The sequence below is a fragment of the Anoplopoma fimbria genome, chromosome 9, assembly GCF_027596085.1.
Source record: "Anoplopoma fimbria isolate UVic2021 breed Golden Eagle Sablefish chromosome 9, Afim_UVic_2022, whole genome shotgun sequence".
In the NCBI taxonomy this organism is placed as follows: Eukaryota; Metazoa; Chordata; class Actinopteri; order Perciformes; family Anoplopomatidae; genus Anoplopoma; species Anoplopoma fimbria.
In genome coordinates this window covers 17,038,982-17,064,689 of record NC_072457.1, presented here as the reverse complement: position 1 = coordinate 17,064,689, position 25,708 = coordinate 17,038,982, and the positions used below count along the sequence as shown (strand labels likewise).

Sequence of the window (25,708 nt, the reverse complement as noted above, 5' to 3'; positions counted from 1 at the left end):
ACAGAGAGGATAAAGAGAAAAATACATCAACATTTTCACAATTATTTTTAACCAAACAAGTACGTGATTAATCTAGAAAATAATCGACAATGATATCAGTTAGATTTGATTCAGTCGGAGCCTTGGAATATTAAATCATCCATCTTTGCTCAGTACATCCAAGCCTTTTTTACCTGAAGGTGTGCAGAAGCTACAGGTTATGCCCACTTATTTTAAAAATTCAGGAATGTAAAATGATCTTATCAGTATTGGTTATGAGAAGCAGGTAATTATCAGTATCTGTCCTGTGTTGAATAAACCTCTTCATACATATACGTTTCTTCTGTTATCACTCTTTTGTAAAACTGTCTCCTGCATACAGTCGTTGCATTTACAGCTTTATATTTTATAATGTGTGGCGTCAAGATTTAAACAACTATTGTGAATGTACCGTCTTTTACAGATTCCTGATTTACGCTCAGGTCCGTCGTCATTTGGCAGGACAGTCTCCCCACAGTAACAGGCCTTTCCTTCAGATGAATTGGTTTTATCATATGATGTTAATAAAATATTGGTCTTAAACACTATTGTACGCTTTCATACTGGCGACAGTAAGGTGAGGTTTTATCCACAAGATGGTATAAAGTGACAATACATAAATATCATCATTTAGAATAAACTGACTTAACCTTGTAACTGAACAGTTATTGGCAAAAATAAACACCTTTTTGGTGTTCATCCTGTGTTACTCAACAATACTTTATGTTATAACATATTTGTTATCTTAATGAGTGCTGTATATACTGTCAACCTGTTTGAGTTTTGAAGCTCTAAGCAATATGTATTGATATTTGTCAATATGAAAGTAAATTGTGTAGAGGAACTATGGACATAAAGTATGATGTTAGCTTTGGGAAAACATCAGTCTCATTTAGAAAACAATGTCCATTGTGTTAAAAAGCCCAGTTCTTTCTCTACGTTGCTACCTCCTTTATCTAATGACAAATACACATATATAGTCAAAATTAACCCTCAATAGACAAAAAAGAACCACATGAACAAAATTAAAAATACAACTGTTATTTATAAAAACACAGCAACAATGAATACTATACAAACAATTTCAGGTTATGTTAAAGGATGCGATGCCGACATATTCTGCAAATTTGGTGATGATAGGCCAAACGGTATTCAATATAATTGTGTTGTTGTACAAAGCCATGCCCCCATTATGTTCACTGCTCCATATCTTGTAAATGCAAAGATATCAACAAGCTTTTTATAACTGTTGATGATCTTGATTGAGTGATAACACAGACAATTTGGAAGCAATAGGACTTGGCATTTAGGAGTACGCAAAAATGTGTTTTTAACAAATTCGAAATGGTGGAAAATCTAGGAGGCGGAGCCTAAAAGTTAGGGCGTGGTTTGTAGAGCAGATGGAACTGGATATGTGTAGAATTTCAACTCAATCGGACATACAAATTTCGTAGGGGGCGCTATCGAGTTGACTTGCCACTCTGATGCATTAAAACCATATGAGATAACTACATTTTTTACTTTAAAAGTGTGTGCCAAGTTTGGTCGTGTTTCGAGCACTACCAAGTGAGGGTAGGTAGGAGTTAACCTGGTTCCCACCAAAGTGCCCTCTAGCACCTGGACATTTCTTAAGGCATTACCTAGGGTGGGGTCCTGTAACTGCGCCGTTCCATACTGACCTCTAAGAGGTGGCCTTTCCAGAGAGCCAACACCGTCATTTCCACTTAGTCCAGGTTCGTCCGTGTCCACCGGGGTCGATTTAGCGCCACTAGAGTCTCCTGCCAAGGCTTGGACTATACCTGTCGAGGGAGGGCATGGTTCAGCCAAATTAACACAACATTTATTCATTTCATTATTTGGGGGCTTACATTTTCGGGGCTCCCGTCTGAGTCTCGTTTGGGTTTCCCTCCATAGCCTTGGGAAGGCTGGACAATCACGACCTATCAGGACTGGAACTGGAAGGGTCTTGATGACTCCCACCTCAACATGAAACGTGCCCTTAGTGGTTGTCAGCTTCACCACAGTGGTTGGGTACTCGCGGGTGTCTCCATGGACACAAACAACTGGAACTGGGTCTCCATGAGTGGGGGCCGATGCGTCCAACACGGATTCATGGATCAGGGTCCGGGCACTTCCAGAATCGAGCAAGGCTTCTACATCCCGTTGATTCACCATTACTGGGCAGGTTGGTCTGCGGTCTCGACTTTTCCCTAGGAGGGCAGCAAAGTGGACATGGGGGCTGCTAGCGGACTCTGCGGTGGGCATTGGCTCATCAGGCTTTTCACATTGCCATGAGATATGGCCCAATTCGCCACAGCGATAGCACTGGCGCAACTCAGGGTTCAAGAACCCTCGTTGCTGGATTAACACTGCTAGTGGGTGGGCCAGAGAGAGGGTTGGCTGGTTTAGGACCTTTTTGGAGACACCCAACTGGTCAGACAGGGACAGAAGTGAGAGGGTCTTTACGAGTAGGGCGGAGCATGTCTGAGGTCGCCTGGTACTGCTCCACTGCTTCTACCAATTCTGTGAGTGTTTTTAATCTTTGGTGACTTATTACTTTTTTGGCCTCATAAGGCAGCGCTCTTAGGTACCGGTCCATAACTAGTGTCTCTACAATGTCTGTGGGGCTGCTCTTGTCTGGTTCCAGCCACCTTCTCGTCACTCGTAGTAATTTGTTCATTTGGGAACGGGGAGTTACCCCACCTTGGAAGGTCCAGTTATGGAAACGTTGAGCCATGCCAAATTTAGTGAGCCCATAGCGGCTCAGTATCTCCCCCTTTAACTGGTCATAGTCTTGATCAATACTGGCCTCTACGTCTTGATAAGCTTTAAGAGCCTCACCCGATAGAAAAGGAGCCAGGAGTCCCACCCACTGAGTCTCTGGCCACTTCTCCCGAGTGGCTGTAGCTTCAAAGGCATGAAGATAGGCTTCCACATTGTCTGTCGCTCCCAGTTTCGGGATGAAGTCAGCCACCTTTGGTTTTGACCTGGGTAGGCGTTGAAGCTCCTGCTCTTTCAGTTGGTTAGCCTTTTCTTGCTGTTGCAACAAGGCTGCACCGATTTCTTGCTGGGCCCTCTGGCTCTCCAACAGCATCTGCACCAGTTGCTCCATTTGGGTGGGGTGGTCTTTTGTGTGAAGTCCTGAAAAAAACTGAGTCAAAGCTTCAATATCTTCACTCCCAATCATCAGCACTTAAGCCCCAGTGCCCGCATTCTCCACCATCTGTAACGTCATGAGAGGTTACAAGTGCGGCTAGGGTGGGGTGGTGCAAGGGAGTGAACAAAAACAGGCAAAAAGCAAAAGGTCCCCAGAAAAAATTAAGTTTTATTCTTTACTAATTTAACAACTTAAGTAGCTCTTTTATCCAAACAAAAGTGCAAAACAACAAAAAGCATCCAAGTGGAGATAAGGGTTTGTTAAACTAAATAACGTTAGAAATAAAAGTCAACTTAGAGCAGGGGTCTCAAACTCAATTTGGCTTGGGGCCACTGCTGGTATTGTCGTCTCATAGGAGGGCCACTTCAACGTTCAAGCACTACAAGAAAGCGCAATATTTTTGAAAATTTACTTTTTTATTTCCATGTTTTTAATAACTTATTGAAACATTGCACTGAACCAACACATACAATCCCTGAATACATTTGTGCTTTATTCTATTTCTTGCCAGAGACCTGGCAGCGCTTCTGCTCACACAGCTGAGCAACATTTGCCCTGATCAAGGTTACAGTAGAAACTCTGAGTACAGCTTCAACATGGGCATCACTAAGTACTTGCATTTATTAAAGTTCATAGTCAAGAAAAGTTTTTCACACAGATACGTGCTTCCAAAAAGGCACATTACCCGACTGAACATTTTTGACAGCTCAGGGAAGGATGGAAGTAATTGTCTCATGAATTGTCCAGTCATGTCTGCTTTTCCCTGTGCCTCTCTGAATTTAGCTTTTAGATCACTGTTGCACTGCAAGTCAATAAGTTCCATTTGCAACATACTTGGGACACTCTCCACATCAGCTGAGAAGGGGTCAGCAAACAGCTGGAAAGTGTCACAGCGTGCCTTGAAGTCAGCAAAACGCTGATCAAACTCCTGCAGAAGGTTTTCACTAGCACAGGCATATTCACCACCACTGAAGGCTGTGCCCTCCTCCACGAGAGACCTGCATGTTGTGAAATGGCTGAGATATTTTACAGAAAGCTGAGTTTTCCACAATTTCAGTTTAACGGAGAAGACTTTCACATTTTCATAAGCTGCAGTGATAAGCTGACCAGGGCCCTGGAGCTTCAGGTTAAGGATGTTCAGCTCCTGTGTTAAGTCCACTAGGAATGCAAGGTCCATAACCCACCCTGGATCATCAGGTTCAGGAACATCCATTCTGTCATCTTCCATGAATTTCTTCACTTCTGCTCTTAAGTCAAAACATCTCTTCAGGGCACTACTAAATGATGTACTTTTACTAAAGTAAAGTACATCACCATATGTTGTAAAAAGGCCCTGAACTGGCAGTGCTGTAAACTCCTGGACCTGATGTAACTGATACATCTCAGGACAACAGACATGACATGCTGCACAGTGCCTGTTGGTGTACGATGCAGTGCAGAACGACTGCTGGATCTGCATTTTCCTCTAACTTTCTTTGAACCAGCGCTACCAGTCGGTCATAGACGGGGCTCCATCCATGGTAATGCCCACCAGTCTGTTCGCACAGCTCCTGAAATATATCCTTGGCTGTGGACACAAACTCAGCAGCTCTTCTGCTTTATCGGGGACTGTTATTGCCGACGGACAGGTGTCGGTATGTGACTGCAGACCACATTAGGCTACATTATTTTCTTACTTTTCTTTTATCTCGCCGCGTACGCATCACTTTGATTTATTTTGTCAGAGAGAGACATATATATGTATAATGTCCCGCTGGGCAGCAACTTAAAAACTTTTTTTGGAGGTGTTGTGAACGCAGCGCGCTGGGACGAATGTCCGCGTTTGCCTCATAGAAACGAGGCAGCCAGCCAGGCACGGAGAGAACTCTCCATGGCAACGCTGCTGTAACTCTCCATGGCAACGCTGCTGTCACTGTCACTCATTGAGAATGTTTCTCTGCTTGCATCAAGCCCGGTCGATGTCCCGCCCCCGAGAGCCATATACCCCACCGTGATTGGTAGGTTCGTTCAGCTCCGCACACAACACTGTAAAGTGCCATTCATATAACACTCGCGGGCCGCACTAACATTAAACTTTCATATTAAGGTGGGGGCCACAAAATATCGTCTAGCGGGCCGCAATTGGCCCGCGAGTTTGAGACCCCTGACTTAGAGTGTCCTCGGTTTCACCGGCTACCGGGCCTTCTTCCTTTTAGTTCCTCCTCATCGGGTTCTGTCCTCTCCTTTAGGCAGTCCTCCAGTCCACGTGTGCTTTCAATGCTCATTCCAGCCATGTGCTCGCTCGCTCTTGTCTATTTCCTGCAGCCCTTAAGTCCTTCCTCAATCAGGTGGCTTAAACACTCACACCTGGGGGAGTGGTGAGGCATTCTGGGAGCTGCAGTTTGTAAATCGGCGGCCATTTTGTGGTGTGGCTGCCGATCTCCAAAGGGGATGTAGCACCCATCCACTACCTGGCCCCTTGTGATGCCACACTACGTCAGTGCTCGGGCCCTAATAAGAAACATTTCAAGAACAATAGGTCCTACGCTCTGACTACGTTACTTTGCAAGAAATACACAAACTCCCATAGCACAGTAAATCAGGCGGAGGGAGGGAGAATTCCAGCGTTACAGCTTTAAATGGAAGAGACATCATAAATATCACAAGGCTGAAAACGTATTAAAATACACAGATAACACGTGTATATTGTTTACCGATATCTGCGGGTCTCTAGCCACAGCAGCACGTTGGCGTCACGTCAGTTGTGAACTGAAACATACAAATACAATATGAAACAATAGCTTTTTCAGGTGCTGTTTAACACAGGGTAAAAATGATAAAACATGTCAAGCATCCATGGCACACAGACAAGACATCATAGAAGCATAACACACGCACACAGAAGACTTGCACCTTTGTTTATCTTGTTGGCTTAAATCAGTCTTTTTGTTTGTGTGTTACTGCTTTGTTTCTAGACGTCTATTAACTTCCTGTGTCTGTTTAACAGGATCTCTTCCTGGCTTGCCAGTATCCCTGCCTAGCTCAGACTCTCAGCTGTGCTCGGCCTTTTCAGCCTCGCTCAGCCAGCGTGCCAAAACACCAGCCTGGCCACACACCAACCTAGGCTTCTCACAGCTCGTTGGCCAGACTTCTCTCGTTTCCTGCCTGCCCGTTCACTCACTCCCGGGAAATCCCTCTCTTCCTTGCACATTCTCAACTGGTGTTGAAATACATTGTTTAAACTTTATTTTGTCTCCAGCCTGTGTCTGCTCTTGGGTTCAGTTCTCTGTGCATTATGACATGTACAGTATGTAACCATCCAGTGCAATTTGAAGAGGATTCATGAGAAGTCAACCGAAAACATTCAAAACTCAGCCAGAGGTGGTGTTTTTAACAAATTCATATTAACTTTTAAATAGCTAGCTCACTACAGCGAGTGTATGTGTTACCTGTTCACTTCCAAACTCTTCACATACTGTCACTTGGTCAAGACACCTTGGCGCCACTATCTAACGTACTGGGTAGCCGAGCACATCCAGCTATGTTGCTCCACTGGGTCCCAACAAACACGTTCTGAATTCAGTCTTGTTTAGTGTTTTCTCTTTGAGTGTGATGCTGTATGGAAAGCAGATCTTGTGTCTGGTTGTTTTCTAATATAGTTATTTTAAGTGTGTACAAGGGAGGAGAGTCTGAAACCATTTATGTCTAGTATGTCTAATATTTAGGTTTTTATTTTTACTGCCTGCTGCCTGAGTCACAAGCTTTACAGGGTCCAGGTTGGATCCAAAATTCCCTTCTGCAGTTGTTACATTCTGGCACAACCATTTTTTGTCCGGTTTGTAGGCCTGTCCAAGATGGATCGACAATAGGTTGAACTACCCTACCTGGCACAAGTACATCCTCCTATTATTGGAGCCTGTGTTGGTCTGCCAAGTCGTAGGATATATTGGAAACAGCTATTTCCATTCATTTCAGCACAGTACGAAAGTCAACATGCAGAGACCTGAACCTTGGTGTAAGGTATCACTGAACAGCATTGCATGTTGTGTAATAGCAATTACACAGTAGACACACAATAAACTGACATAGACATGGTGAAGAGGAGAATGTGAGATTGACTGCTTCTTAAAATGTTATTGTCCAAGTTTGTAAAACAAGTAGGAGGAGGCAGGAGGGCAGGTACAACAAACTGCATAAAAGCTGTTATTGTTATCCTACAGAGTTTACATAGCCTTTGACTCTCTCCCTCTCTTTTTCTGACACACAGTGCTGTGTTTGTATAGACTGATAAGCTTAGAGAGAGAGAGAACAGAGAGAGAGAGAGAGAGAGAGAGAGAGAGAGAGAAAGTGAGCAAAGGAAAAGAAGGGGGAAGAAGGCAGGGAAAACAGCTCAGCTAAAAGAGAGAAAAACACACAAGGGTGAGGGCTTATGATTTTGTTAGAGAGAGAGTGGTTAAGTGCATAAACACACGGAGAAAGACAGAAAAAAATACAAAGAAGAAAATTCTGTCAGACATTGAAGGAAGATAGAGAAAACAGAGGGGAAGTAGAAGTGTGATAGATATAAGGAGGAAGATATAAGTTTTGTTGCTGTGCTGGGAACATGCCTCTTAATGGGAAGGTGGCTCTTGTGACCGGGGGTGCTCAGGGCATTGGGAGAGCCGTGGTCCAGTCACTACTGCAGAGTTCAGCCAAGGTCAGTACAGCTCAGTCAGCCTTCATTTTACTTAGCTATATAACTTTGAGTTTAACGTACAGCATATAAAATAGATTTGACTGCTTGTTTAGTTACTTTATCACTTTGCAAATGTCTTCATTTTTAAAATGTTAAAGTTAGTTGCTTTTGCTTTATTGTTTAAGCTACTGCCATATGTTCACAGATCCAACTGACAAGACTTTATCTCCACTGCTCAAGTACAAGCTAGACTGAACTACCTGCTGTGGTTTTATTTATTCAGCTAGAGTTGATTTTACGCTAACACTGCTTTAAGTTCCTAATAACTTTAATTTGAGTGTTTTACATTCATGGAAAAGTATTTGAAACTTTTTAACTTAACTGTTTTATCACATTCGTTAATGATTTATTAATTCTGTAATCTTTTATTGTCCCTGCACTGCTGTGCAGTATACTTACAAAGGTTTTAAGGTCATATGTTGAAATAGGCCCAGTGTTAATTTGTCTTACATAATGAGTCCAAACAGAATAGTATTTAAACACTGTGCTATTAATAATGTTTTGTGATGAGACAATCATTTGAAAATAAAGGAAACCTGCATTTGCAAGGCAAGAAAGGAAGAGCTAAAAGGCTTTTGAAAAACTTAATTGTGGTACAGGACTAAAATGAACATCATTAGTTTTGTATTTCTGTTCTCTATCTGAGAAGTGCTCAGCTACTGAGCTGTTCACAGCCGCACTAGCAAACCACAGATCTAACGTTGACTTGAACAGAGGAATTAAGCACTAAACTGTAAACAAAGTATTATCTCCTTTAATTAGCTGTACTAGTTCTTTGAAAATAATGGAAACCGCCATTTAGCAAGACAAGCAAGGAAGAACAAAAAGGCTTTTGATAGAGATTGTGGTACAGGACTAAAATGAACATGACATTAGTTTTGTATTTTTGTTTTCTATCTGGGAAGTGCTCAGCTACTGACAGAGCTGTTCACAGCAACATTTGTCAAACCACAGACCTAAAACAGAAGTAAGCAGAGGAAGTAGGCAGTACACTGTAACCAAAGAGTCTTTAATTAGATGTGACCAATAGCGCAGTAGCTCACTTGGTCGGTTGGCACCAGCAAACCCAGGTAGTATGCAATTGAACAGGGTAGAACCATGGCCTAAACCTACAGGGGTCAAAAGACACGCAGGAGACACCCTGCGCATTACATTCCCCAGTTCATCAAGGACCATGGTTACATGTAGTTGTATCATGCCCTGAAAAGTGGGGGGTGTCAGGTGGAACACAACTGAAACACACCCTAAAGCATCCAGCTGCATAACCCTTGATCTGAAAGAACTCCGTAAATTCAGGGATTGAAGGATCATCTATTGTCATTACGCAACACAGGGATGCACAACAAAATGCAGTTGAAGCTCATTTGCAACACAAGAAAACATTATAAACAAAGCAATAACTGTAGTGCCTTCCTGCAGTGCATTTTTTTATTTGCATCATAAGGAATGTAAACAGCAGCAACAAAAAAAAAATTGATAAATACTATGGCTGACATCTTATGTTATTGTTGTAATGGATTTTTAAAGGAAGGTAACGGATTGAGGGTGTGGAGATTTTGCTTCTTTTGCAACTCATTCCATTTGGTAGGTGCAGACTTATGAAATGACCATGTTACTGAAATTGCTAAAATGTAAATTGCGGTTAGTGTTGGAGATGATGAGTAGTGAGCAGAGATATGTAGGTGTTTTTACCAATAATAGTTTTATAAATGAACTGATACCATTGGATTAATCTGCGGGCATTGAGTGATGGCCAGTTGAATAGAGAGTGCATGCTACTTTGATGGATGTTGAAATGAGCACCGATGACGAAGTGGATGGCGGTATGGTAGATGACGCCTAGTTTATTGAGAACATTTTTGGAGGCGGACCTGTAGTGCACATTACCATAATCTAAAAATGGGAAAGATTGTCATTTTGACCTAAGGTATGTTTTCAGAGTGGGGAAAGGATGCTTTGTCACTTCACAGGAAACCAATTATTGTTCTGACTTTGGAAATCAGTGTGTTTATGTGCGTGTTAAAGGAGAGCAAACTGTCAAGCCAGAAACCCAGCAACTTGAAGGACAAGAGAAAGTTCTGATCAATCCAGGGAGAAAATCTTGAGGGGGCAGGCAGTTTCCGTTGCAAACCATGCATTTTGTTTTGTTTGTGTTTAAGACAAGGTGAAGGTTGGAGAAGGCATGTTGGATACCATTGAAGCTGTGCAAAAGGGAAATCAGGGGGATGTTCAGTGGGTAGCTAGATGTGTACAAGATGGTGTCATTGCCATACAAATGGATGTGAGCGCTTCCTGCAGCGTGAGCAATGTTGTTTATATAGATTTTGAATAAGGTTGGACCTAAAATATACCCTTGTGGAACACCCTCAGACAGGGACAGTGGATCAGATAGGTAACCCCCAGCTCTCACAGATTGTACACACAGAAAAGTAGCTGTTAAACCACACCAGACCAATCTCTTAAACCCTGCTCTCTTTCATGACTCATTAACATTTGTCTTGGACTGTTGTGGGAGGCATCATTGGTCTCAGCAGAAAGTTCCTTTTTCATTTTGCTGTGGAGGTCAATTGTTTTTGAGGTTGTGTGTGTATGCGTAGATGCATGCTCTTACATGGTCGCTGCAATTGCAAATTTGGGCTTGCTTAATTTTAAGTTCTGCTGAGACAGTTTCAAACCTTGCAGCCTAGTTTCCTCCACCTCTGCTGTTTGTCTGTGTGTTTATTTAAAACAGTTACATTCCCTCCTTCAGGTGGCCGTGATCGACCTGAACAAGACATGTGGTGAAGAGAGAAAGGCAGAGCTCGATGCCAAGTTTGGAGAGGGCAACTGCTACTTTATTCCATGCGACGTGTCCAATGGAGACGCACTGAGAGGTAAAACTGTTAGAAGGGAGGTAACAACTGACAGCTACGGAAAATGAATGAATGAATGAATATCTGCTCACAGCTCCATTATAGAATACTGTGCATTAACTGCACTTCACTTATGTTCTCCTTTTCTGCAGATGCGTCAGTACTGCAGTGCTTGTATTTGTGAGTGTGGGCATGACTGGGTGAGAACGAGAAGAAGCCCAGAATTAAAGTGTTAGTAAGAGAATAAATGTCTTAGAGTGAGTAAGAGAGCGAGAGAGAGTTACAAGGTTTCATTGTCTGACATACTGTACAAAAAGTAAATCCCTGCAGGCTAACAGCAGTGGAATGCTGTTTGGTGTTGCTCCTAGCTGTGTGATAATACTCTTGTTGATATGGACACACAGTGTAAGCCTGCACAAAGTCGATGACAGTGTGTGTGTGTGTGTGTGTGTGTGTGTGTGTGTGTGTGTGTGTGTGTGTGTGTGTGTGTGTGTGTGTGTGTGTGTGTGTGTGTGTGTGTGTGTGTGTGTGTGTGTGTGTGTGTGTGTGTGTGTGTATGGAAGAAATTAATTGTGTTTTTATGGATGCATGCATCTCTGCCAGAACACAGTGTGTACAATTGTAGGCAGTGCATGTTTGCATGTGTGTTTACGCGTCTTCAGTGTTTGTGACTCTTTTGTAGATGTGTGTGCGTGCGTGTGTGTCAAGCAGATGAGTCTCTGCAAGTATGCAGTCGGTGCAGTTCCTTCCTTTTTTTCTACCCATTAAAGGGTTTTTCGGGAGACTTTCTCCTGTACCGATGTGAAGGTCCTGGGACAGAGGATGACACATGTTGTACAGATTGTAAAGCCCTCTGAGGCAAATTTATGTTTTGTGATTTTGGGCTATGCAAAATAAATTGAATTGAATTGCTAGCAGTGCATGTTTGCATGTTTGCATGTGTTGTGCAAGCATGCGTCTTCAATGTGTGTGACTCATTTGTTGATGTGTGTTTTTATGTGTGTGTGTGTGTGTGTGTGTGTGTGTGTGTGTGTGTGTGTGTGTGTGTGTGTGTGTGTGTGTGTGTGTGTGTGTGTGTTACACAGATTAATCTTTTAAAAGCAGGTTTGTTCATTTCTAATTGTGGGGTGTCCAACTGTGGAATGTGGCAGGTGATGACACATGCAGGTTTACCACCTCAGGTTTCTCCTTTCAGCTGTTCCTTCAACTGCCTCACATAAACAACCTGCTTGTGGCTCATTGTGTAAGAGCACATAGTATATCCCTTCATTCACATTATCTGCATTGTCTTTCTTTGGATATTAAAGCAACATGTTTGGAGTGAGTTTGGCAACATACACAAGGAAACAAGACACTGCAGTGAAGGGATTCCTTTCATTGATGAGAGAACATGAGAGAACAATAGAGAAGACACAATTCTTTTATACAGACATTTCAAGTCTCCAAAGGTATATGTTGCAATTGCTTTATATAGTCCTTTAACATTCTGTGTCAATGTCTTAAGTCATTCACTGATGGGCTTTTGTTTCTGTGCAATAGATGCATTCCAGAGCACAGTAAACCAATTTGGTCGTCTGGACATCGTTATCAACAATGCCGGCATCAACAATGAAAAGAACTGGGAGAAGACCATTCAAGTTAACCTGGTAAGATGAAGGCCTCATATCAAAGAACCCTTAATGGGTGTACCAGTATCTACTCTGTATGAGGCTCTAAGTGACCCTCACAACCACGTCCACCTCAAAGAGTGGACATGTTTACTTGGCTGCAAGCTCAAGCTCCCTGTCTCATCTTACAGAGAACAAGCATGTGCCTGCCTGCCTCCCTGCAAAATATGCAAACAAAAGAACAAGTATTAGAATCACATAGAAAACTTAACCTAAATTGTTTTTATTTGTATTTTAATACATTTCAGTGGTCAATCTTACTTGTATTTAAATGCAGGACCGAGCTTTTCTGTATCTCAGCAAGTGAGATAGGGGCTTACCAAGAACGTTGTAATGTTCTGTGATAGATACTCTTTTGCTGAAATTCCTTACATGCAACTGCAAAGTTGGATCAGAACACTCAGGTTTCTCGTATGGAGATCAATGTGCTGAAATAGTAGTTACAGGAATAATCATCACAGTTCTCTCTCTTTCTCCCCTAGGGCAATAACCTCTATTTTGCACTGTTGAGTTAGAGGACAATGTGTCCCTTCTTTAGACTGATGAAAGAGTATCAAGATTAACAGTTTGTGTACAGTTTGGCATCATCCACATATCAAGAAAACTCAATATTGCAGATTGCTTGCAGATGGTTTTCTGTAGTTGTTAAGGTTAATAAGCAATGAAGTATTGGAGTCCTTGTAGTAAAGGTAGACTGATGAAGTTAACTTGTTAACTATGGTTCAGGAGCATATACCTGGTCATCCCATCAAGCACTGTTCATCTCCATTCTCTCAACGACAGACCGCGTTTCCTGCAACAGCTCAGAACGGAAAAATCTCATTAGATAGTTTAAACAAAAAAAAGTAAACGCATCCCCCAAATCAAAAGCAAATATCTGTCTATGGCTCAACCATGTTGGAGGAAATGTGGGGCAGTAAATGTAGATCATTCCCATGTATTTTGGTTATGTCCTAAAATTGTACAATTTTGGGGAAATGTCCATATGGTTATTGTCAAATTCTGGGATATGATATACCTAAATCATGTATGTTACTTTATTTTGGTAATATGACTGGAGATATTGTGTTAAGAGAAGACAGGTATCTGCTGAAAATCTTGTTAGCAGCTTGTAAGAAGGCTATCACGAAGAGATGGTACAAGGAAGAACCACCATCACAAGATGGTTGGCTGTTAATTGTGAATGAAATATATGATATGGAACCGTTAACTCACAGGATAAGATCCCAAGAGGAGCAATGTCATGAGAACTGGGAGAAATGGACAATGTTTACATCTCAACGATAAGATAGGATAAAAACCCTGAATATATCTCAAGATTTATAATGCTTTTGACGGAACAGAGCTATCCGGATCCTTTTTATGTTTTTTTTACCCTTTTGTATGTATGTGTTCTATCTATGATGAAAAAGCAACAAAACTAGTGTTAAAAAAAAAAAAGGAGAAAAAAAAGTAACCAGTGAGCACCAACTGGGATATCAACGTTGATTTCTGGTTGAAAACTGGTTGATTTTGGGTCTGAACGTCTAAGAAGTAATTTTGCCATCTTTTAAACCGGCTAAAATACGGTTACAACATCAACGTGGTGTCACAAAACACTTATTAGTTTGAAAATGTTGATGATTTGTTCAGTTGTAGGTTGAAAGAGAGATGATATTGCTTATTTTATTTGCTTATAGAGCGGTAAGAAGAAGGGAGGAGGTCTGGCAGTGTTTGTTAACGATAGATGGTGTAACTCTGGACACATCACTATCAAGGAACAGACCCGTACATAGGACATTGAGCTGTTGGCCGTTAGCATGAGGCCAAACTATCTACCGAGGGAATTTTTGCACGTTATCGCGATAGCTGCATATATTCCCCCCTCTGCTAATGCTGAGGCGGCCTGTGACGTCATCCACTCGGCGACAAGCAGGCTGCTGACACAACACCCTAATGCCCTCCTCCTTCTCTCTGGTGACTTTAACCATGCCCCTCCGTCCTCCACTCTGCCCACATTCACCCAATACGTCACAAGCCACACCAGAGACAAAAAAACCTGGATCGACAGAGGAGGGATCCTTCTCCCAGGATGGACAGAATGCAATACTAGATGTCATGTGTACAGAATGAACAGCATAACATAGATACAACACATTCAATCCATATGACATAAATTATTCATATAATCACAGTAGTAAGCAGAGTAACGAAGGAAAAATTAAGAATACTTATAAAAGCAGCAATAACTATAGTAGATATAAATTATGATATAGCCCTCTAGTTGGGTAATAAGTTCCTTAAGATAAGACGGTGCCTGGCCAGTTAGCTTTGTAGGTAAGTAGAAGAATTTTTCCAGCGTTATTCCCCGGACTGATTTCCCGTTGCTGACCCCGCTTGTTTGGACTTCTCCGCCTTGCCTCTGCCCCGGTAACTGACTCAGCCTTCCGTCCCAGACCACCAGATTAGCCTTTGCTCCTCTTGGTTTTTGTCTGCCTGCTCCACTGACGGATCAGCGCTCTCTAGAGTGGAATATAACTCGTGAGTTATCTCCTGCCTGTCTACCTGCTGTTTGTTCCGCTTTGAATAAAGCTCCTGAACATTACTCTGTCTCCTGGTCGTACTGCTCTTGGGTCCACACACCACCCGTTACAGGAGTAATATGATCTCTTTTCTTAGTTTTTGTTAGAACACGTGCTGCAGCATTCTGGATCAACTGTAGAGATTTTAGAGACTTATTAGAGCAGCCTGATAATAACGAATTGCAGTAATCTAGTGTAGAGGTAACAAATGCATGGGTTACTAGTTTTTCTGCATCGCTTTGAGACAGGATTTGCCTGATTTTCTAAATGTTACGTAAATGAAAAAAGGCTGTCCTTGAGATCTGTTTTATATAAGAGTTAAAAGACAGATCCTGATCAAAGATAACTCCAAGGTTCTTAATGGTAGTGCTGGATGCTAGAGCAATGCCATCTAGAGAAACTATATTGTTAGATAATTGATTTCGAAGGTGATCTGGGCCTAGTAGAATAACTTCAGTTTTGTCGGAATTTAACATCAAGAAGTTGCAGGTCATCCAGGTTTTTTTTTTGTCCTTAAGACATGCTTGAAGTTTAGAGAACTGGTTAGTTTCGTCTGGCTTAATCGATAGATATAACTGGGTATCATCTACATAACAATGAAAGTTTATTGAGTGTTTTCTAATAATATTCCCTAAAGGAAGCATATATAAGGTAAATAAAATTGGTCCAAGAACAGACCCTTGTGGAACTCTGACTGACCTTGGTTTTCATCGGGGTTTCATTGTTTACATATACAAACTGAGATCGGTCTGATAAATACGACTTAAACCAGCTGAGTGCGGTTCCTTTAATGCCTATTAGATGCTCCAATCTCTGTAATAGGATTTGGTGATCAATGGTATCAAATGCAGCACTAAGGTCTAACAATAAAAGTACAGAGACAAGTCCTTTGTATGAAGGTAATTAGTAATTTTCACCAGTGCTGTCTCTGTGCTATGATTCACTCTGAATCCTGAATCCTCAAATAAACTATTGTTATGCAGAAAGTCACACAGCTGATTTGCTACTGCTATCTCGAGGATCTTAGAGAGGAACGGAAGGTTAGATATAGTCTATAGTTAGATATAGGTCTATAGTTAGCCAACACCTCTGGATCAAGAGTAGGTTTCTTAAGAAGAGGTTTAATTACAGCTAATTTGAAGGCCTGTGGTACATGGCCCGTTAGTAAAGACAGATTGATAATTTCTAATAAAGAATTGCTAATTAAAGGTAAAACTTCCTTAAGCAGCCTAGTCGGAATCGGGTCTAAGAGACAGGTGGAAGGTTTAGACTTAGAAATAGTCAACTGTTGAAGGTCGATGGGTGAAAAGCCATCTAAACATATTTCATGTTCTACAGCGGTTTCTAATGTTACTGTATTTGAGGATTGATCAGTACTGGTTGAGGGCAGGAGATTATTAATTTTATCTCTAATATTTAGAATCTTATCATTAAAGAAGTTCATGAAGTCACTACTACTGAGGTTTATAGGAATACATGGCTCAACAGAGCTGTGACTCTCTGTCAGCCTGGCTACAGTGCTGAAGAGAACCCTGGGGTTGTTCTTATTTTTCTTTATTAATGCTGAATAATAGGCTGCTCTAGCATTACGGAGTGCCTTCTTATATATTTTAAGACTGTCTCGCCAGACTAACCGCGCTTCTTCCACATTGGTGGAACGCCATATCCTTTCAAGTTTTCGCGATGTTTGCTTTAATTTGCGGGTTTGAGGATTATACCATGGAGCAAACCTCCTTTCTTTTATTAGCTTCTTTTTTAGAGGAGCTATAGAGTCTAGTGTCATCGCAGCAAGCATGCAGCACTATCAACAAGATGGTCAATCTGAGACGGACTAAAGTTAGCGTAGCAGTCCTGTTATATTGAGCAATGGTACTGAATAAAACCCTGAAGAAATCGCTTCTTTAAATTTAGCTACAGCATTATCAGATAGACATCTAGTGTAGAAACTTTTGCCATATGGCGTACACTCTGGTAGTAAAAAGACTAAGAACAAGGCTTTCAAATGAGTTGTAATTTAATTTAGGTTTAGGGTTTATTAATAGGCTTGAGTCAAAGATGGCTGCTACTCCACCTCCTCGGCCTGTGCCTCGAGGAATATGAGTATTAATATAACTTGGAGGAGTTGATTCATTAAGGCTAACGTACTCTTCATGACACAGCCAGGTTTCAGTAAGACAAAATAAATCAATATGATTATCTGATATTAAATAATTTACAAGTACACCCTTAGATGACAGAGATCTGATATTTAAGAGTCCACATTTAATTGTCCTGTTTTGTTGCACTGTTGCATTGGTTGCCTTAACTTTTATTAGGTTATTTTGTATAACTCCTCTTCTGTTGACTTTTGATTTAAATAATTGAAGTGGCCATGGGGCAGACACAATCTGTATAGGGTTTTGGGTGTGTAACTGGGTGGGTAACTGCTCTAAAAGAAGCGCAGAGAAGTGTGAAAGACTGCAACTCTGCTTCTGCTTCCTGGTCTGAAAAACAACTCACGGCACTGAACAGTTATGTTCAGTGCCGTGAACATAATTGTTGTGCTTGCTGCTGTATGTCAGATTGTTGTCCCACACCTCTGGGCTTTGTTTTAGATCAAATCAGCCACCCACAGCAAGGTTGGTAAACTGTATTTAATCAGTTAAAGGACCAGTGTTCAGCTGCCGAAACTGAGTTCCCCTGTTGGGCTCCCGTGTGATACAGCTGCAGTTAATTCACTTAACTGTGGCGGTGAGAATCGTCTTTGGCTTTCTTTGTGTGCTTTACTTTCCTCACACACACACACACACACACACACACACACACACACACACACACACACACACACACACACACACACGCGCTCATTCACTTCAAAAATGTTCTGTGACGCGTGGCCTCCGTTGTGTCTCATTCCCCCTTTAACTATTCGCAGCTACGACGCCATTGTGGAGCCATGCATGGCGTAACCATTAGCGTGGCTACATCCGTAATCTTGCTCTCTCTCTTTTCTTTCTCCTCTGCAATTAGGGAGTCTTGCGTGGCTTATCCACTCATGTGACCACGTCCGCCATCTTGCTCTTTCTCTCTCCTACCACTCCTACACCCATACAAAAACACACACACACACAAAAGGGGAGTTTCTGTGTTCTGATGTATTGTTCCTATCTTTACCATTGATATGATAATTACATAATGTCTTTTTTTTTTTTTTTTTTTACTTTTGTGAATGGATAAGGCTTTACCCTTTATTTATTAGAAAACAAATGGCTTACATTCCAGTAAAGGCTTACAATCAAGAGGAAGAAGGTCCTCACTTACATTAAAACAATTATCTCCATTTCAGTCAGGAATACTCACGTCATAGATTTTTATCCATTTATTGCAACAATGGAAATACAGTTATACTTCACGCTGGTGGCTCCGCTCTTAAAATGCTCCCTGGATTGGCCAAGTGGTTACTAAGTCATGCATAGACCCCCTGGTATACAGAAATGAGCCCAAGGTGAGACTTTAAATTCCATTTCAAGCCTTTGTTATGCAAGATGAACTCTGGACTAAAAAGGGTGGAGGCTGGGGTCTAGGAGGCAAAGCTTTGCCAGCAGTACCGTCTGTAACAGCGTTGGTATAGCAAGGATCAGTGAGAAGGGAGTCATATGTAAATGGACTGCCTTTGGTAAGAGTGGGCTGTGATTGCTGTGTGGCTGATTAGAAGCTATGATTCAATCGGCTGGCTGTCAGCTGGTTACAGCTGGGGGCGCATGACTTCTGTGTCCTGCATGAACTAACGCGATGCTTCATTTCATTGTCATTTTTTTTTATGTTCATATATATACTTTTGCATTTTATATTTACGTGTACATAGTAGTTAAATGTGTATCCTTACCTATGTTCTTCTTTGGTCTCGTTGTTTTTTGTTTATTTGTCTATTTCTATGTAAGTACGTTAATGATCAGAAGACACCGGAGTCATATTCCTTGTATGCATAAGCATGCATTGCCAAAAGCTCATTCTGAATCTGATAAATCCGATTTTTTTCTTTTTACAGGAACTAATGTTAGAAAGAACATGAGAAGCTGGGCAGGCTGTGGGATGGTCAGATATATTTGAGCTACCTTAAATTCAGTTAACAGTGTATGTAACAGGTGCCTTCTCTTCCTGAAAAAGACAGAGTGATCCTAGGGGAAGCTATGAAATTGTTAAAAGCCAAATGTTACTCTGGTGAATATTTACGCTCCCAATCAGGACAATTTGATCTATCCATTTTTCTGAAACTTGGTACTACACATGGTGAGTGCAGCATAGGTGGATATTTTAATTTGATACTGGACCAAAGAATAGTTCGCTCATCTCATAGAAATGTCTCAAAAATGAATTCAGCAGATGCAGTGAAATCATTAGGATAATGGCTTGTGAAAGCTTTGGAATTTTGCAAAGGGCAGAAAGTCTCAGTCCCTAGTACATAACTCCTAAACTAGAATACACTACTTTCTATCACAGCATCTATTATGCATGGGTCATCAGTTGCGATTACTTACTCAGTCATATCAGATCATTCCCCTTTCTCATTAGCAATTCTACGGAAACAACATCTCCCCAGGTTTTACAGATGGAAAGTGATCTATTACGGATTTTGAGTTTATGACGTATAATGTTTAACCACCTCATCCACAACAGTAACTCCGGTCAGCAAGTAGACGCAGAAACAGATCACTTTGTTTATCCATATTGTCGACTGATTGACAGCAATACAGATTCATCTCGACAATATGCACAAATAATAAATGTCCACTGAATGAATAACCGAATTGTTAATGGTTTCTGTAAGGAGGAATGAAAAATATACATGGAATATTCCAAATAATATCCACCAGATTTCAATACTAAATAAATGAATTAGCTTAACTAGTACATTACATTACAGTCATTTAGCAGACGCTTTTATCCAAAGCGACTTACAATCAGTAGTATATTACATATCATTCACCCATTCACACACTGATGACAGGCTACCATGCAAGGTGCCACCATCAGACTCTAACTAACATTCATGCAACATCCAGTCCACACCGATGGCAAGCCTTCGGGAGCAACTTGGGGTTAAGTGTCTTGCCCAAGGACACATCGACTGCCGAAGCCAGGTATCGAACCACCGACCCTATGATTGGAGAACTACCTTGCTACCTTGCTCTCCACTATGCCACAGCCGCCCCTGTATTCTGTATGTAGTATTCTGAATACACACACATGTAACATTGGACAATGTAACACAGCCAGCTGCTTAACATTAGCTCAATTTGAGATTATATTGGTTTACTTGGGAACATCGTCCCACATGGACCAGGATTGAAGGGCACATTGAAGATACATCCCTGTATCTTGTATCTTGAAAATATGCCCTTCAATCCTGACTACGTATAAAAGATTAGGATTGGTTCTGAATGTCTTAATATTTGTTGACGTAAAACAGTAATCCCTTACTGTTGACGTAAAACAGTAATCCCTTACTGTTTTACGTCAACAAATATTGTTGCTGGGTTAGCCTGAGTTTTGGATTATCCATCTTTTTTACATTAACTACGAAAAGGCTGCATTGTGGATGAACCTTAGGTCTTAGCTGTTTAGCTCTCATCTCGGCTCTCTTCCCAATCTTCCTTTGATCACATGGCTTTCAATGGCGTTTGGTTTGGCCTGTCTGCCTGAATGGTTGTGTGGTTGATGTACTGTATTCCTCAAAATGACTCAATTTGACCATTATTTTTTAAACCAAAGCTAATCGATAATGACCTTGCTGGGCTGCTTGTTTTCGATTAGATGCGACCAAGCCTTTTTTATGTCTATCTTAGAGTTGGAGGAAGGTTTATCTGCAGCTGGCAACCTCCATATAAGTAGCAATGAGCCACCATTACAGGGTTGCTTTCTTTAAAGGAGCAACTCCTTTATATGAAGAAGCCTTTAGAATGAAGAATGGGTACCTTTATCCCACTGTCTACCACCTGAACACAGCCAGCAGTACCTTAGACTGTAATTCTAAATCTGTGATCAAATGAAACAGGCTCACAAATCATTACATGTTACGGCTTGTATGATTAAGGCTTTGATACCTTTTAGAGGAAGAAATACCTATTCATCAAAATATGTTATCAGCTGTGGGTCCCAGAGGGGTTTATCTTACATTCTTCATCTTTTTTACCTTGTGCATGCTCTCTTGGTTATATCATGCATAGTTTAGTTGTCCTCATTCTGATACTCAGATATAGACTGTTTACATGGACATGAGTAACCCCTTCATGATTTCAGGTTTTTTAAGTATCCTGTTAATGTGTTGAGCATGTAAACACCATATCCTAAAACCTGGATAAGTCCTTATCCCTGATTATGAGAAACCTGAATATGGTAGCTAGAGAATGAATAAAGAAACTGGGTTACTTTTACTTGTATACACCTTATCCCGGGTATTGAATGCTGCCGACTACCTGCCCAGGCACACAAAATGGTGGCAGGGAAAGTATCTAATTTCTGTATTATAAAGAAAAGTTTCCGCTTTTGATAAACAAAGAGGTTGCATATCTTAATCCCCTTGTCCTACACGATGGTAACTGTAACAGGCTCTCACCGGTCAAACTGGAGGACAGTGTTATTGGAGTACAAGTAGCGAAATCTTGAAAGCAGTCAAGGGGTAGTAAATGTACAGTATAGCATACCTCAGGACTTATGGTAGGACTGACTTTTGTGTTTAATTCTTTGCTTTCTTGTCAGTATTGTAAATTTTATTGGAGAATTTCTTTTTGCAAACGTGCATTCCATTGACACAGCAAGGAGTTAATAGAACTGCATTAAAAGCATCTTTATTTATATTTCTCGGTCGGGTTCCACATTTTTGCTTATAGAGAACTGACAACAAATGTCCTCAATGAAAACCACAACTATATATATATATATATATATATATATATATATATATATATATATATATATATATATATATATCTTTGCTTATCTGCAGGCTCACTTATTTTTTACTTTCCATTTCACTTTCTTTGTATGTGCTGCACTTGCCTGTTGTGAAGATTACCACTGTGCCCATGTTGTGTCTTTATCTTTATAGACCTCTGTGATAAAAGGAACCTACTTGGCACTTGAACACATGAGTAAAGAGTACAGCAAGGAAGGAGGCACCGTTATCAATGTATCCTCAATGGCAGGTAACGCATACACACACGTGACTGTGTTAAATCATTTCCCCCTTTTAAAAGATTTGAAAGATATTATTGATAAATGTATAATTTGAAAGAATATTTAATGATACAATGTAAACACATTTTGAAAATTTCGTGGTAACTTTGCGACATTGCATGTAAGTTCATTGATGTGGGACCAGACCATAATGGGATCATTGTGTCACCCACTCCAAGAGCTGTGCAGTTTGTTTATAAACTTTAGCAGGACAGTTTTAAAATAACATAAACATTGCAGTGTTTCTGGCAGCCTACGGGAGACCAGCCCGGGCAAAATAATGTTTTTTTTAATGGCATACAAATAATGCAAAATGTTTACTCAGTGGTGCTCCGCGGTGAGTCCATGAACAGGGCAAGGTTAGTTAAATTCTGTCATAACAGCAGGACAGTGGAGTGTCTGTCATCTAAACTGCTAAAGTAAGTTGATCAAGTGACGTGAAGATAATGTTGTCACTACCGGTTAGAAACGATACGCTAACATGCAAAAGTGTTTAGTTGAGCTTGTGGCATTTTCTCCTGGTGTTCTTAACCACTGTTATAGAAGAAATAAATAACGAGAGTAACAGGCAAACCAGCTTTAAATGTGACATATTTGTCCTTTGAATTGCCTTTTGAATTTCTAAAAGTGACTGAAAAATATCTAAAGAAACATGAGTGTCAAATTAAGAATGGAATTTGTTGTGGTGTAATAATGTCAATGTGATACCCCCCTAAATCTTAACTACTACCACTGAATTGGTAGCATTGAGACAGAAAGTAACGTACATCAGTATTCCTTAAATATCTTAAGTTTTCTTAAAACTTCCCTATTGGTTACAATAGCAAAGTGAAAGTTGAAGGGCTGCACACCTGAAAACATGTTTGACTCATGTAGTTTTAGATTTGGTGATAGCACAGAGCTTGCACACAACGACTAATTAATTATTTTTGTCTCAAACAGCCACATCAGAAACATAGCACTAGCTGCACACTCACCACAGTTTTTTTTTTTTTTTTTTTTTTAATTACCTGGGAAGATACTTGCATTGTAACTGGCTGGTAACAATAACAGTATGATGTTAACTATTAGGAGACTTGACATATGGAATGTCATATGTTTGTTTTACACACACCAAAATCTTGGAAGCTGCATGTACTTAGTATGAAAGTTCTGATAGGGATAACATATCTTCCTCTTGGTTTGGACTTACTGAGGTCTAAACACCACAGACAGAGGACACATGGGTTACCATCTTCAAAACATGAAGTTTCATGTAGAGAGAGAGAGAGAGAGAGACTGATAGGGAGAGAGTGTGCATGTGGAGTAATTAAACCTTTCAATAATTTGGTAAAAAAATATACATTTTGATGTTTACATTTTTAACTCTAGAATTTAAATCCATTTAATACTGACACACCGTATTTAATTGGTTCTGTTTGTAGATTTATCATTAAACAAGTGTAATATTGAGCTGTTTTTATCATAATAATTTGTACACGGTTTGCTTTTATCAAAGCTTTTCTGTTCAAGTAGCCAGACCTCTTCCCTTAGTTCTACATACTGAGACAGAGAGCAAAGGAGAGGGCAGAGAGGATGTGTTGACACACTATATCCAAAGTAAAATATGTAGAAGTAAAGTTCTACACACATTGGCAATTTGAACAGAAACGAATCCTCTCTGCCCTCTCTTTTGCTCTCTGTCAGTTAGACTGAAGGTGGAGCTGAGCTCTTTCACACAGATCAATCAGCAGAGCAGAGAGGAGACAGTCACCACGTGAAGCGAATAATAATGTGTCGCATCTAAAAAAACGACACAAGTTAATGACAACAACTCATGTTACAGTAAATGCAATAAAAGATTCACAAGTAAAAGCCAATGAGAGTACTTTATCAAACCACCTGTTCAGCAAGAATAAACATGTAAAAAGTGATATATCCATCTTGCTTTGCCTGCAGTCTTCCATCCATCGCTGCCATGTAGAATCAATGACAGGATTGAAAAGAATAGTATCGATAAAATCCTACCGATACCCATCCCACATTAAACATATAACATTAAAAACTGTATTGACTACTCCAGCTCTCCTATTCTCCCTAAGTTCGCTCTTATCATTTTCACTTTTAACTGTCAACTGGTCTAATAACATCAAGCAGAGAGCGTGTGCACAGAGGAGGTCAAAGTGATCTGTATTCAAAGTAGATTGGAGTCAGAAAGCGCTTCTCCTTCAAAATCCTTAAAGTCAGGGCTGTTGCAACATTGTTGCCCTTTCACATGAAGCTCAAAATATGAGTTTGTGGTGACAGTCAACATGCAATCATACAAGCTTTTATTCATCCAAGCTACACTGCTAATATGCTAGTAAAAATGCAGATAAAATATTTTTTGTGTCACTGCCATTGTTGCACCGATAATTGAAACTATAATTTGCTTTGATGATTCAACATGGTTTATATATTATGCTTATTATTTCCATTAGTTTCATGGAAATAATAAGCAGTTATTATAGTAGTTTCAAATATTCCATGTGTCTGGATAAGCTATTATCATGATGCTTCCTAAGGTGTTGTAAGCGTGCCCTCAGCCTGATAGATCATGCACTCCATCTGCAGAGGTTAGACACAAAACAGTCAATGTAACAACTGTATACCTAGGAATTGCATCATTTTTAAACTTCAAATGAAAATGTCTATAATTTGAGGTGCAACTGGCTCTACAGTTCAACCTTGATATTTGTTGGTTAATAAAACTTAATGTTCAAGCACGTGTAGATAAAGAAAGAAATCGCCACCATTGAAAAGGTTGTTATTTAGCCTGTATGAGTCTGAATGAGTCAGTTTCCACCACTGAATATTTGACTGTTTCATTCAGACACCTTTTGTGCTCTGCCTGTCTGTTTTTCCCCCCAGATAAATCTGTTACTGATCTGCAGCATCTAAAAATGGATTTACAGAAATGTGGTTACTAAAGGTGCATGAAAAAAACACTCAATCATTTTCTTTAGTAAGATTAATACAAATGCACCAATATTTTATCTTCAACTGAGCTGCTTATTGTGCGCTGTGTAAATTCTTTATTGCTGTTAACAGAAAAAACTGAGATACCAGTTCAAAAAAGTACTGTTAGCTTACAATTAGCTAGCATTAGCTAACCATGCTATTATAAAATACATTAGCCACAGTGCTTAGTCTAATTAATCATTACTAAAACAGTTTCATGTACTTACTACTAACTTATAGCTTCAGGTGGGTTTTTTTTTATCAGATTACTGCTAACTGCAGCTTTGTGTGTCATTAAAACAATGCTAACTTATAGCTTCATATTTGTATAAATGTCAGAACAGCGGCTAAGAAGCGTTCATTGCTTACTGTATAGCCTGTTTATTGGAACACCAGAACACTGGTCATCTTACAACCCTAGTTTGCATACAACACATACTATCAGAACACTGCCTACTTATAGCCTCAGTTTGTATGAATGTCAGAACATTGGCTGACTTATAGTCTCGGTTTGTGTGAATATCAGAACACCAGCTAATTGTAGC

At 40.4% G+C, this 25,708-nt stretch overlaps 1 protein-coding gene across 1 annotated transcript in view; it reads left to right on the top strand.

The window, feature by feature from the left end:
• The first annotated feature begins 7,500 nt into the window (after window positions 1–7,500).
• Window positions 7,501–25,708, top strand: part of hpgd (15-hydroxyprostaglandin dehydrogenase) — a 29,303-nt gene continuing 11,095 nt past the window's right edge. Inside the window, exons 1-4 of the mRNA XM_054604690.1 lie at window positions 7,501–7,850; window positions 10,639–10,762; window positions 12,281–12,387; window positions 22,057–22,153. Coding sequence (XP_054460665.1) covers window positions 7,758–7,850; window positions 10,639–10,762; window positions 12,281–12,387; window positions 22,057–22,153 — 421 coding nt within the window. The 5' untranslated portion in view covers window positions 7,501–7,757. The remainder of the gene's footprint in view (window positions 7,851–10,638; window positions 10,763–12,280; window positions 12,388–22,056; window positions 22,154–25,708) is intronic.